Source organism: Biomphalaria glabrata, chromosome 12 (assembly GCF_947242115.1).
Source record: "Biomphalaria glabrata chromosome 12, xgBioGlab47.1, whole genome shotgun sequence".
Lineage (NCBI taxonomy): Eukaryota > Metazoa > Mollusca > Gastropoda > Planorbidae > Biomphalaria > Biomphalaria glabrata.
Genome location: NC_074722.1, coordinates 6,074,489 through 6,089,033, shown reverse-complemented (window position 1 = coordinate 6,089,033; position 14,545 = coordinate 6,074,489). Strand labels below are relative to the sequence as shown.

General features: G+C 33.2%; 1 protein-coding gene across 10 annotated transcripts in view; it reads left to right on the top strand.

Annotated features, from left to right (window-relative positions):
• The first annotated feature begins 153 nt into the window (after positions 1-153).
• LOC106074483 (neurofibromin-like) overlaps positions 154-14,545 on the top strand; it is a 63,164-nt gene continuing 48,772 nt past the window's right edge. For 6 of the 10 annotated variants that reach the window (XM_056006439.1, XM_056006441.1, XM_056006440.1 and 3 more), the window contains exons 1-15: positions 170-276; positions 3,857-4,000; positions 5,163-5,249; positions 5,862-5,930; positions 6,032-6,144; positions 7,333-7,436; positions 7,774-7,844; positions 8,335-8,410; positions 8,772-8,875; positions 10,870-10,935; positions 11,130-11,309; positions 12,288-12,500; positions 13,270-13,392; positions 13,764-13,886; positions 14,093-14,206. In XM_056006439.1, the coding sequence (XP_055862414.1) occupies positions 217-276; positions 3,857-4,000; positions 5,163-5,249; positions 5,862-5,930; positions 6,032-6,144; positions 7,333-7,436; positions 7,774-7,844; positions 8,335-8,410; positions 8,772-8,875; positions 10,870-10,935; positions 11,130-11,309; positions 12,288-12,500; positions 13,270-13,392; positions 13,764-13,886; positions 14,093-14,206 (1,647 nt within the window). In that variant the 5' untranslated portion in view covers positions 170-216. Of the gene's footprint in view, positions 277-3,856; positions 4,001-5,162; positions 5,250-5,861; positions 5,931-6,031; positions 6,145-7,332; positions 7,437-7,773; positions 7,845-8,334; positions 8,411-8,771; positions 8,876-10,869; positions 10,936-11,129; positions 11,310-12,287; positions 12,501-13,269; positions 13,393-13,763; positions 13,887-14,092; positions 14,207-14,545 lie in introns of all 10 variants that reach the window. The other 4 variants (XM_056006443.1, XM_056006433.1, XM_056006434.1 and 1 more) reach the window with 4 other exon arrangements.

Here is a 14,545-nt window from a genome sequence, read left to right as displayed (position 1 = left end):
AATACAAACTAGAAGATTTATTTATATTAATAAGTGTGAATATGCATAAATTATAATTTTCAATAAAGCTAACTATTTTCCCAATGGGACAGGATAGTGTAAAAATATTGGAAGTTCTACGGTAAAATGTCAGCGCTTTCTACGCATGCTCCGCATAAATGAAAATAAGGAATAATAATATGGCGATCGTTTAGACGCAAAGACAATTTTTCTGAAATGGCTACTCAAAAGCCAGGCGAATGGGTGAATTCGCTGATTGCAAGATTCGATGCACAGGTAGTAATTGTTTATAGGTATATGCATTACAACTGGGTGTATTCATAAATATCATTGTCGTCGCGCATTTTCCATTTTGGTTGACCTCGTCTGGGTTGGGCCTCGAAATAAAACTTCAGTTTTGAGCTTTGGAGATAATGCAATCTTCAGTGATTTCAATAGACAATACACAGTACAGGGTAACTGTGCAATGGTTACTGTATCACTGTATGTATTGGCAAACAGTAACACTAAAACAGACTGTACAGTGTACAGTTCATGAATTATGAGAGCCTGTTGGGCTTATGAATGAACTTATGAAGTCTGCATCTAAATGATCTATCTACTTAATTTTAATCTAGAATCTAGATCTATCTAGCAGATTAGATCTAGCTAGAGACACCAGACAGAGGCAGAGCCAGAGTTACAACCCAGACTCTCCTTTCCCACTTAATTTCTTAAACATGTAAATAGGGGGTGGCCAATAAGTTTTACCTTTTCTGAATTTAATAAGAAAACATATCGTCATATGACGGGAGTCATCAAAGGGAAATAACTCGACAGAGTAAAGAAGGGAAAATAAACAAATTTGTTGTTGTTTTTTAAACTATTGTATAAACAAATTTGTTGTTTGTCATAATAATATAGTACAAAATGTATATATATTTAAGTTATATTTATGTATGTATTCTTGTGTGGGTTTGTTACGTTTCACTAATAAAAAAATTCATAAAACATAAAATTTATAAAAAAAAAGCTAATATGATGGATGCAAAAAAGTACAACCATTTTTTTAAAACCATTTAATAGGCAACAAATATATATTCGAATGTTATGACTCTTGAGTGCATAATGTTTTTCAATGATAAATTGTCATCAAAAGGCGGCTGAAAAAACAGTCACAGTAGCAATATCAATGTAGACCTCGAGCCTACAATTATTGATCGACCAGGTTTGCTAAAGGCCTTTGTGTGAAACATCAACATGCACTGAGCTTGTGCTAAGTATATACGCACTTCTATGTTATGTGTGGTCTAAGAGATTGTCAAAATCAGTAGAAAGTATGAAGCCTCCTCCCCTTTCCTTTTTTCCATGTCCCCTAAGCTTACCAGAAGAGTGGAGACGCTCTAAAAAAAAAGGTGAAAGAGAGCTGGAGACTAGCGATTATCGATTGACCAGTTACTGGTACCTAAAAGGCTAAGGTGAGACAGGCACGCACTGCGTTAGTGGAGTTGTGCTGTGGAAAAAAAAATGCCTGTAGAGACAATAAGGTAGAGTAGAGAGAGGACTCCTCCTCTTCTCCCCCGTAACAGAGATTATGATTTTTTCCCCTAGCACGACCAGCTAGGCTAGGCCCAAAGTACTGGCCTTTGTGTGATGTCAGTTACAAGCCGAGAATGAAAGCGTGGGAAAAATGACAATATGGCGTGTCGTTGCGCTAATGTAGAAAAAATAAAATTACGGATGAAATTTCTTAATAATATGTTTTATCTATATTTCCTTATATGTGGCTGATACATCTCCGAACCGGCCTACAACTTTTACAGGGAAATAAATCATGTTGAAAACTGGTACGCAACTGAAAACCGACCCTAACCCTCTTCACATCAGATTTAATTTTAAACTATGTGTAGTGATACATTACAAAATAGCTATTTTTATAGACAAAAGGATGACCAAATCATTGACACCCTCAGTTTTTTCATAGGTCAGACCATTATGGAGTTATGAATTTTGAAACTTAAAAATGGCTGGAGATTGGCTTAGTGTGGCTGATAAACATCTTTTACTCTAGTATTAGTATTATTCAGTGCTTTTTTTTTTTTTGTAAAAAAAAAATAGGTGCCGGTAGTCAGTGATGGATTGGCTAACGTTTAACTAGATCTACTAAAAAATTAATAATAAATGTTAAAATAAAAAAAAAAAGTAATAATTTTTTCAGCAGATTGAAAAAGGTACCTGTGCCTATCGTCAGAAAAAAGCACTGGTATTATTATTATACTGAGTCTTGTTCAATATAGAATCTACTTTATATAGAAGTACCCAGAGAGATTTAGAATCTTGAGTATTGATATACTACTACTTACATTTACACTACACTATCTACACCAAGATCATGGCAGATGATGCAGATCTATTCTTATTCTAGAGTTCTAGACTTGATTAGAGGAATAGAGAATCTATTATCTAGACTCAAGTAAAAGTATTGAGACTATTCCTATTGCCAGTATTATGAGCATACTGAGTTTATACAAATTGTAACAAATGTGAAGCTAAGTGCTGAAACAATGAATTGATGCATACATCATAATACTAGCATTAGGTACCAGCTATGCAAGTTGATTTGTTGCTAGGCATTTTATTGTTTATTATGGCTTGATTTGTTCCTAGGATTTCTTTTTTATGGCCTTAACAACCCCTTCTTTTCTTTTTCTTTTTTTTATTTTAATAAACAGCCCACATTTAAACGATCAACCTAACATATCTTTTTAGCCCGTGATTTAATGTATCTGTTACAATAAAATTTCATGGCCCGCTCTCTTTCCTCCTCTCTGTCTCTTTTTTGCTCTCTGAAACTCCTTAATTTTTTTTTACCTGCGCATCGTAATTTTTCCAACATAGACTTGATTTGGAAAGACCCGCTTCTGAATGTGCTGCCGACACACACAGGCTCTTATATTTTGGCCCCATTTTTTTAGTAGCACTTTTACTTATTTCCCCTCCCCCGCAACGAAAAGTTTGTCCTTCGTACACATTCCCATTCCCCTTTCTACATTTCTCTTGGTATTTTGTTCTCTAAATAAAAAGAAATATCAATTTGGTTTTATTAATTGTAATCGTTTGTTTGACTCCTTTTGAACGACAGTAGATCTAGAATCTAGATTTTCAGTGCTATTTTTTTCTTTTTTTTTTTTGAAAGTGGTACAGAGTACCATTCCTGCTCTGCCATGCCAAAATCTTAAATATTACAGCAACATGGGTAGGGCAAATAGTCCATTCTTTTACTCATCCACATGGTAGTTCAGCTCATGTTTGATCCGAAAATGCCTGTTGAAATGAAAGAGATTTAGAAGAAAAACATTTTTAAATACATAACATTGGATGGGGTTTGTAGGGTGTTAGTCATGGAAACAAATTTTGCTGAGGTGAAACACTTTTGCCATACTTATTCCACCTCTCTATGACATCAGATTTGAACTTTATTATATAGTGAACCATTACAAAAGCACATCTATAGATACTATAAATCTATTATTAGTCATATTAGTATTAATTTTAGCATAAATGTAACGTATGTAACTTTATTGGATCTGCTTTATAGATCTATATTGTTTTTATTTTTTTGTATATAGGTTACTTATGACTATCACTCAAAAATGTGCAATGTTTTAATGCTGAATGTGCCTTGTACTCAAAGAGTTTATAATCAGTCAAAATTTATTAGTAACTGTCATTTTAAAATATAATTTATTATGAAATGCAAAGAGATTGTTAGCATTTCTCATGTAATTCTCCAGTGTTTGTAAATGTAATTATTTATTTACTAAATGTTTGAAATAAATGTGTGTCCACTATTATCCTATGTTTCTATCTTCCGCAGCTTCCCATCAAAACTGGCTTGCATACCACTCAGTCCATGCAGAATGTGAAGCAAAACAAAGAATGTCTTGTCAATGTCAGTAAATACAAGTTTTCCCTGGTCATCAATGGCCTGACCAAGACTTTGCAAAGCGTTCTTCAGTTTGTAAGCAAATTTTTAAAAACAATTTGTGACGTTATTGTTTATAATGCGCTTCTTTTTATTTGCTTTACTGACCGTTTGTTATGAATTTTGTATAACTATTCAAATTTTACCCTGTAATATTTAGTTGAAGGGATGTAGTTCTCAAGCAGCTAAATCTAATAAGACTTTGTTTTAAACTACAGTAAATATATGAAATAAACTGTGATTTAATCAGTAATGGTAATGTTTTATTACAGTATCAACACTATGCCCCACTGCTTATGTGCCTGACCAATGATTGTCAAAGTCTTCTTTGTATTTGATGGCAGTGATAACTGAATCATGCTTATTCATGATCTAAATAGAATCTACATTAATACTTTAATTTTCCTCATTTAAGTTTCTATTTTGTCAAGCTTTTTTACCTTTACTTGGGGCACCTTGCAAGATGTGTTGACCGTCTTTCTCCATTCTCTCTGTCTTTTGCCTTAGATAAAACTTCTTTCAATGACAGGCCCGTCCATTCTTTTCTGTTGTCTTCACATCGCTTTCTCTGTCTGGCTCTTCTTCTTTTTCCTGGTGTTGTTCCCTGAAGGAAGGTCCTTGCAAGCCCCGAAGACCTTGTAATATGGCCATAAGATTTTTTGCTTGCTTTTTTCACGATAGTTAGCAGGTCTTCGTGGGGTCCAATCACTGTAGTGACTCTGTCTCTAATCTCTTGGTTTGTGATGCTTCTTTAAATGTAATACTAGAATCCATCTGTAGCATCTGAATTCCATTGTTAGGAACCTCCTCTCTAGCTCTGCAGTCAGGTTAGCAATTTATTTTGATCATCAACAAAAAAAGATTATCTTTATGTGGAGAACCAATGCAAAATAATAATGCAGGCTGTTGCAAAACCATAATTTTTTTTATTGTCAGAGAATCTACCCAGCGTTGCATAACTTGTTTCAGACTAATTCTTGTTGTTTAATTAAAATGTATAATAATTTTCAAGCATATTATATAGTTTTTACTAATGGGTATAGTTTTTTCCCCATTATTTTACATATAATACACAAATTCACCTCAAATCATTATAATCATAAGAGATTAGTTGCTCCAGGGATTGTTAAGAAATAACAGTAAGTCTTGTTGATATGTTATTTTATTGCCACAATCTCTCCTGCAATCTTTTATCCAGCAGAAAGTGAATAGGCCAGAAGCTGAAAGGAACTATTTAGAATCTCAGCTTATTATTCTGGACACTTTGAAACAGGTCTTAAATTCAGTGAGTACATTTTTTTACTAGATCAAATAATATTTTAATCAGCTTTAGGAATCAGGAAGTGGAACAAAAAGTTTGATATTTAACTTAAATTTGAGCCAAATTATTATGGCCCACTGGGTGGGACATTCGACCAGAATGGGAAAAAAAAATGTCCCACCCAGTGGGACATTCGACCAGAAAGGGTTAACTGATTTTTTCAAGACTACAAAATGAAATATTAAATTTTGAAATGCTTAGCACTCCATATTTACTTAATATTAAGTTTTTATAGAAACAAATAAAAATATGTATTCACTTTATCTCAAATTCTTTTACTTCTAAAAAGACCACGTACAGTTTTCTTTAGTCTCCCCTAAGATGAGTAAATGGAATAGACCTTTTTTTTTTTTTAATGAAATAGCTTTGTTACTTTTTTAAAACATAACATAAAACAATCAGTATAATATGAGACTTATTTAAAAAAGGAGGGAAGTGTGAAAAAATTGTTGACTACATTGTTATCATATGTATCAGAAGAAATGTTGTTTGGAAATTGTTTACTATATTTTTACCATGTTTCAACCGAAATGTTGTTTGTAAATTGATGTTTTTATATGCCTTGTTTATTTCCAGCAACCCAAAGACACATCAAGAATGGATGAAACAATGTATGTCAAGTTATTGCTGCCAGAGATCTGCAAAGTAATGAAGCCAACAAAGTGTATTTTTTTGTTGTTTCTTAGTTATTTTTGTTAAAGTTAAAACATTACAATATTGATTCTGTTTCATCCCTAAATTCACAGTTTCTAAACCAGCAGACAGAAAACAACCCCCAGTTAAAGGCTCTGGCTTCAGAAGTTCTCTTTGCATTGAGCCTGAACAACTTCACAGCTGTGTTCAATAAAATCTCTGCCAAGTATGTAGTGAAAACATAGGCATTTGTTTTTTTTTGGAAGATTTATTCAAAGAATTGTGTGCTATGTTTGTAATTGGTCTCACTTTTAACCCATTAGCTACTTTTGCAGTTTTTGTTCTAAACCGTTGTAGAACGTTTATTAATTCCCTATTCAATATACTTGCTTTAAACTTTTTAAAAAGAAGATTTCTTCTAGTCTCCTTGCAAGCGTGATTACAAATCATTTTGGAGATTACCGATTCTATTTTTAATAAAATCAGGAAGATTTTTATTGCTTTAAAGTAATTTTTCAAACGAACAGGCCCATAGCCCCAGTGTATAAGCCCCCACATGGAAAAATTGGTATTTTTTAAGCATTTTAATTTTTTAAGGGTATTAAAAGTATATCGTTTTTTTTTTTTTAAAGTTGTTTATTTGTTTATAAGTATTAGATCTTTAAGTTCAAATTAAGCTGATTATTTTTTCAAAATAATTATTTTTTAGGATTTTAAAAAATTCGGAGTTATCCCTCTTTGCTTTGAGCCTGGGAAGAGTTTTTCTTAACCGGAAATTGGAGCTATGGATTAAATAAAGAAAATGAGGCACTGGCGTGGTGGCTGAGCATTAAAATGCTTGGCTTCCGAACCGGGATCCCAGGTTCGAATCGTGGTGAAGACTGGGATTTTTAATTTGGGGATTTTCGGCGACTACCCAGCTCTAATGGGTGTCCGAAATTTTTAAGTTGGGGGAAACGTAAAGGCGGTTGGTCATTGTGCTGGCCGCATGACACCTGCGTTAACTGTAGGCTACAGAAACAGATGATCTTTACATCATCTGAAGGTCTAAAAGGGGAACTTTCCTTTTTTTTTTTAACCAAAGAAAGTCTCACCAGGCTTTTTATTCAACTCTTTCATCACTGCCACAGCCAATTAGATTTCTTAAATTTTTTCTTACCTTGTCTACTATCATTTTTTTTTTATAGAAAGTATGTTTTGTCAACTACTTTATATATTTTATGCCAGATTTGTTGCACTTTTTACTACTTAAAGTATTTTATGCTAAATCGGTTGTCCTATCTATTATTTGTTTTATAATCTGTCATCCGGTCTATAACATGGTGTGTTTTTATATAGATTGGCCGCCCTTTCTTCTTCATTAATTTTGTTAAATTGGTGGCCCTATCAATGACTTGATGCATTTTCTTTTTAGATTGGTTGCCCTGTCTCAGGTGGAAGAAACAACAGATTTATCAGACCTTGAACTCATTCAGCATATGAATATGGATCTCTCTAGACTGACAAAGTTGCTCAATGGTGAATTAGATTTTATGTAGCATCTTTTGGTTTAATTTAACAGCATATGTTTATTGTTTTAGAAAATTGTAAAAATAAATATTATTTAATAAAAAAACAACACCAAATTTTATTGTAAAAAAAAAAAATTTAAATATTTAGTAAAATGTAGACCTTACTAGCCAAGTTTTCCAGATAATGAAACATCAATATAAATATCATTATCAGTGACAACATACATTTATCATGTGACCATATTTTGTTTAGATCTAAAGATGTAGTGTGTATTTTTGAGAGCACTGCACTTTTGTTCACCCTTTAGTCTATACACATGATGCTTAGTAGTTTATTTTGGCAGAAGTTGTGTCCAAGTTTAAGATGCTCAAATCTCGACCTGTCATCATCACACTAGGGCAAAACCTTGAGAAGGTAACACATTTCTTACGTTAGTATAGATCAGTGTTCCCCAAACTGAGTTTACACTAAGGCTCCATGAGGCCTGAGTAGGTAGGTCTGTGAACTATCGGAGTAATGAAAGTAATTAACTAGTAGAGCATAGCAGGAGTAGTGATTATTACTTTTGAAAAACAAATATCAAAGCTTTAAAAAAAAAAGCATAGTATTCTGCTAAATTTTCCATATATGACACCAGTTCACTTAGAGAAAAAGTTTGTGGAACATTGGTATAGAGAATTATATGTGTAGAGTGTTTTTTGTGCAATGCAAAATGTATATTTTTTTTATTTTTAGTCTAAATATATTTCTGGGGTTGAAAAATTATTTTTTGAATTTGTTAACGAAATATTAATTTTGTTTAATGAAGAGACGTGCAAATGTTCAGTGTGTGTGTGTGTGTGAATGTGTGTATGCTAGATGTAATTGTAATACTAATGTTCAGTTACTATTCATTTCCATTCAGGCAATATGGAACTGGATGGATAATTACCCTACTGAATTTACTGAACTTCACAAGAAGCCAAATGATGAGTTACAAGGTATTTTTTTTAATGATGAGCTATCTAATTTATTGATAATGTAATTTCGTAAATAAATTGTCCTCCGGCTAAACCAGAAAATAAACCTGAGTTTTATTCAGTCCATTTCAGATTATAGTCTTATTGGAAAGATTGATGTCATCTGAACTGTTCCCTTTAATTTAGCTTTTTATAGATATATTAATGAAATAACCATTCAGTTTGTTGGATTAACTGAAAATCTTCATCTTACATAAATTACTTATTTTTAACCAGTTTTTGTTTTTTCATGATAATCATAAATATGTAAATATGTAGTTAAACAAGCTTGAGATTTATTAGATCTATTTATGTTATTAAATCTTTAATGATCTCATAACAGATTGCTGTGACAAATTATTTGATCATCTTAATGTACTGACTGAGGGATCCAGACGACGAGTCCAGATCTGGCCATTGCAGATGATGCTTCTCATCTTATGTCCTGTAAGTATACTTTCTTTGCAAGTGTACATCTCATGTCCTGTAACTGTACCTTCTATGCAAGTGTACATCTCATGTCCTGCAAGTGTACTTTCTTTGCAAGTGTACATCTCATGTCCTGTAACTGTACCTTCTTTGCAAGTGTACATCTCATGTCCTGCAAGTGTACTTTCTTTGCAAGTGTACATCACATGTCCTGTAAGTGTACTTTAAGTGTACATCTCATGTCCTGTAAGTGTACTTTAAGTGTACATCTCATGTCCTGTAAGTGTACTTTAAGTGTACATCTCATGTCCTGTAAGTGTACTTTAAGTGTACATCTCATGTCCTGTAACTGTACTTTAAGTGTACATCTCATGTCCTGTAAGTGTACTTTAAGTGTACATCTCATGTCCTGTAAGTGTACTTTAAGTGTACATCTCATGTCCTGTAAGTGTACTTTAAGTGTACATCTCATGTCCTGTAAGTGTACTTTAAGTGTACATCTCATGTCCTGTAAGTGTACTTTAAGTGTACATCTTACTAATGAGAGAGGAGGAAAAAAAACTTGAACCTTCCCTTTAAAACCTTTATTAAAAATTTCTCTTGAGTGTAAAATTATGTTATCAGGCCATCAAGCACCAAACTGCTTGTAGACAACTAATCCGCTGTAGGCTTAATATATCTTAACTAATAAAACTTCAACTAACTTGAATAACTTCCTTGTGAACAATACTAAATATAACTTTTATTACAATATAGTCAAAATCTAGTTGATATGAGATACAATTAATGTACTTGACTTTAGTAATAATAGTTTCTAACAAAATCTAACTCACTACAATAACACACAACCTTTCAGTGTCACGTTCTGGAGTCGTCTGTCCTAACAAAGACCAATGACGACATTACCATCCATTTTGCATCATTCAGAACCAATTGTTAACTTCTTCCCACTGTCACTGTAGAAACACACACATACTCCATAACACCAATGAGACCTAGTTTCTTCCTCCAGGCACAGCTACAGTTTTATGAAGTAAACTCATTTTTGAAATATTTTTCCTCTGGCACAATTTATTTTTCATACTAGATAAAATAAACAGCTCAACAAAGTCATTCTACAGGAAGCATTGTTTTGTGGATGTTGTTTATAGCTTTGGTGCTAGATTAAGATTTGCGTACACATTAAAACAACAGCACAAGGCCTGCAAGTTGAATGGAAACATTCAAGTTACTTAACAGACTTTGTTCCTTGATGAAAATATGTTGTGGTTGTTGCAGAAATTTTGGAATAAAATTGTCTATGTAAAAACTCAACTTTTGATGAACAAATTATTGTCCTCTGTATGTATAAATTAATAATTAATCTCATCTCATTTGTCAGGTTAATGTATTGGTCTTAATGGCCAGCTTAGGCAGTTAATTATTTTTTTATAATCCATTCATCCATCCCAGTGGTGCTACAACCCACGGAGGGCTCTGGTTTACTTCAACACATCCCTCCATTCAGATCTCTCCTTGGCCTTTCCTCTCCACGCCCTAACCCCAAGCTGTTGTATATCTGCCTCATCATCAATCCATCACATTTGGGGTATGCCTTTGGGTCGGCTGCCTTTTGGTATTTGCCTGTATACAATTTTCGCTCCTTTGTTCTCTGACATTCTTTCAAGGTAACCTGCCCAATGTAGTCTGTTCTTTTTTATTTCCGTCGCTATCAGGTCTTCTTTTTATTTTTTTTTTGAATGCCAGTATATTTTTGTTTTGCTAAATACATTTTGATAGGTCGCGCAGAAATGAAAATTAAGATGTTTCAACCCAAACCAATGGAATGGAAGCAGGCAAGGTTCAATTTTGGACCATCATGACCGCAGTCTGAAGCGCACACCACATGACCAGTCAGCCATCCATTTTATGTTTTCCTTTTTATTCTGTTTATAAATTATGGTTTAGTATTTTGTGTTCTGGTATCGAGTGGACTGCCATCTGGTACAAATGTTTTAGTTTTTGTTCAACAGAAAATTTTAGAGGAGATAAACAATGCTGAAACTGGTGCTCCTTGTTCACAACAGTATTTAAAAAAGGTTGGTCACATACATTTGCTTTTTTTGTGTTCTTAAATTGTCCAGTCTTTTAGTACAGGTATAGTCTTTTTTTAAATAAAGAGAGGTTTTATATACACTTTTGTTTAAATCATCCAGGGAAAGAGTTGTTTTTTTTTAAATATGTGTAGCATCATAAAGCTTATTAATTAATTGAATGTTACATTTGTTTTTAGAAATCCTTCATTGATGAGGTCAAAAAGGCCATCTCCAATCACCACAGCAGTAACAAGCAGCTAACAGAGGGAGCAGCGGTCACATGTGTTAGGTTATGTAAAGCCTCATCTTATATCCCGATCAATGACAGGCTGAATGTTGTCTTCTCTCTAGTCCAATCAGTTATTAATGATCTTAAAGTAAGTCCTGTTTAGAGCTTCTGTTTTACTGAGATGTATATATATTTTTTTTCTGTTTGTTTTCAAGAAAAAACAAACTTTGTTTGACTTAATAAGGGACAAACAAATAACACTCTGCTATTCACTTTGTATTTTGAGTGTATAAGTTGTTATAAATAAGTGAATGTTATGTCCAACCTTGTTAAATTTGAAGTTTCATAACATTCTCTTGTTTCTGTTTCATTGTGGGATAAAACCAAATATAAATTAGGCAAATATCCAGTTTAAAATGAATGTTAAGTCCAACCTTGTTAAATTTGAAGTTTCATAACATTCTCTTGTTTCTGTTTCATTGTGGGTTAAAACCAAATATAAATTAGGCAAATATCCAGTTTAAAATGTTGATATAACAAGATTGAGCAAAAACAAATGAATCCTAAATAAATAAAAAGTAACAAACATACTGTGGTAAGATGCTTAGCTTGCAGTTAGAGGAGTGATGACTGAAGATTTACTTATTTAATTTAGAAACACCAAATCTGGGTCAAGTATCTTATGAACAATACTGCTTATTCACAAATAGGGCCATACTATGTTATTACACTAAATTCAAGCTAAGATCTTGGTGTTGCTGACTTGAGTGAAATGACCATATAAAGGCAGCACTAAGGTACAATAGTTACTGAGAAACACAGTGAAGGAAACATGGAAAAGCATAGATAAGCTTCAGTAACGGCTTGAACCACAGACCTTCAAACTGGCCACATCTAGCAGTGACCAGCAGGAACCAGGCTAACATTCAGCTCCCAACAAAAGAACTTGAGTAGTAGTGTTACCTGGACTCCCTTCCCCCCTCCCCAGGGTCAGGTGACAGAGATGAGGTAGAAATTAAGATTATTACATTCAATCAAGTAGCTCCTAATGCATCACACTACGCAAGAAATGTACCACTAGAGGTGATCTTTTCTTAACCTCCACATTTTCTTGATCTCTCAACAGACTCTCTTGTTTAACCCAATGGCCAACAGCAAGCTGTTCCTGAAGGGTCCTGGTGTTGGCACCCAAGACTATGACTTGTATATTGATTGCTTTGTAAGCTGTTTCAGGATCACACCCCACAACAATGATGTCTTAAAAGTTTGCTTGAACCCTGCATCCCCTTCCATGTACCACTATGTTCTAGTCAATGCTCTACATAGAATCATCACACAGGTCAGCTTTTAATAACAAGTTTCATAGTCATAACATGTAGTCAACTTTTTTTTTTTTCTCTATGACTCTTTTCACTTCAAAATATATTCCTCCTCCCCCTTTTTTTCCCCCTTACAACACCATGATGCTTTACTTTAAGGTACACAACAAATCAGTAGAAATAATACAATAATGTTGCTGTTTTGAACTTTCTTAACTCTTTCTCTCTGGTATGAAACTCAGTCAGTTTGAACTGGCCTTCTCTGTTGGATCAACACTCCCTTCGTCAGTACCTTGAAAGGCGGTAGGAGCTAGTCCTTTAATAGAAAAAAAACAAAAAGTTATACTTCATGATTCCCACTAATTCATGTCACAAACCATGATGTGACAGATCATAGTCTTAAATAGAATTTGAGCTAAATATATCAAGTCTTACATCATGTCTTTCCTTATTAATTGACATTTAATACAACATTTAAAGAACTCTTTTTATTTAAATCTTTTTTCATGTTAATCTATTGCTCTACATGAAGAAAGAAACAATGACATTGGGATTCTGGAGAGCTACATATTGATTGATGATTTTCTTATCTAAGGGGAAAAAAAGCTATTATGTTAAGCTATTTTACTTCACAGCAGAGTCCCTAGCAAAAAGACAAACAAATACTATGTGAAAATAATACAACATACAATGAAGTAGACATCTATATTGAATTATTTATCTTTATGGGGACGGGTTTGTTTTCTTTGTCTTGTTAGTCTTTTAAATTCATTCATGTATTTTCATTAGCCTCGCTTGCCATGGTGGCCACACATCAGTCTGATCTACAGCAAGGCCGGAGAGTTGAGAAACATGTTTAGTGACACTGTCACCAAAGTTACCCAAGGCTTTAGCAGTCATAGCTGTCCTAAGGTATACAGTCATTGATGTTTAAATTTACTGTCTTAAGTTATATTATGCTTAGTTGTAGATATGAACATTTCAAGAAAGTTCAAGATATTGATACATAGATATAAAAAAAAATATATTTCATTTCCCATTATATCATTTAATTGTTTAAATAAAGAAGAAAAAGTTTCCTTTTTGAGACTTAAGATATATATTTACCTGGTCAGTTACAGTTTAAAGCTTAGTCTTGACTAGGATGAATGTATGACCCTTTGTTTGTCAACCAACCAATTTATTGGTTCTGCCAGCATATCTATTTTTAGTATAACATTTTGAAACTAGCATTGTCAAATTGACTGCTTAGTTAATGGGTGTAATTGTCTACTTGGATATAGAGTACAGTAAAGTTGGCAACATTTAAACTGAACAAAACAACAGATGAGGTGCTGACATCATACAAGTATATTTTGTTGTGGCTGGTCAAATTGATCCATGCTGACCCTCACTTGATGTTACATGTAAGCTGTTCATATTTATATTCTATTTTTTATCATCATATTAATAACTTGTGTACTTCTTAAGTCATTTGAATAACCATTAATAATCATAGAAACCATTTTTTTTAAATCTAATTTCTGTTATACATCTCTGAAATTGTTTATAGAAACTTTGTGTTCTTTTGTTTATTTATTAATACTTTGTAAATGTATGTGAATTGTTTTAGAGCCAGGGTAAGCAAGGTCATGAAATCCAACACAGCACCCTTGACCTTATCACAAGTCTTGTTTCATTAGTGCACCAGCAGTGGATGCCTGATGTGGCACAAAAAGCTATGGAGGTTAGAGACATTGATGTTGTCTAGTTTAAAATTAATGTACAATCTCATGGCTAGAGACATAGATGTTGTCTAGTTTAAAACTAATGTACAATCTCATGGCTAGAGACATTGATGTTGTCTAGTTTAAAACTAATGTACAATCTCATGGCTAGAGACATAGATGTTGTCTAGTTTAAAACTAATGTACAATCTCATGGCTAGAGATATAGATGTTGTCTAGTTTAAAACTAATGTACAATCTCATGGCTAGAGACATAGATGTTGTCTAGTTTAAAACTAATGTACAATCTCATGGCTAGAGACATAGATGTTGTCTAGTTTAAAACTAATGTACAATCT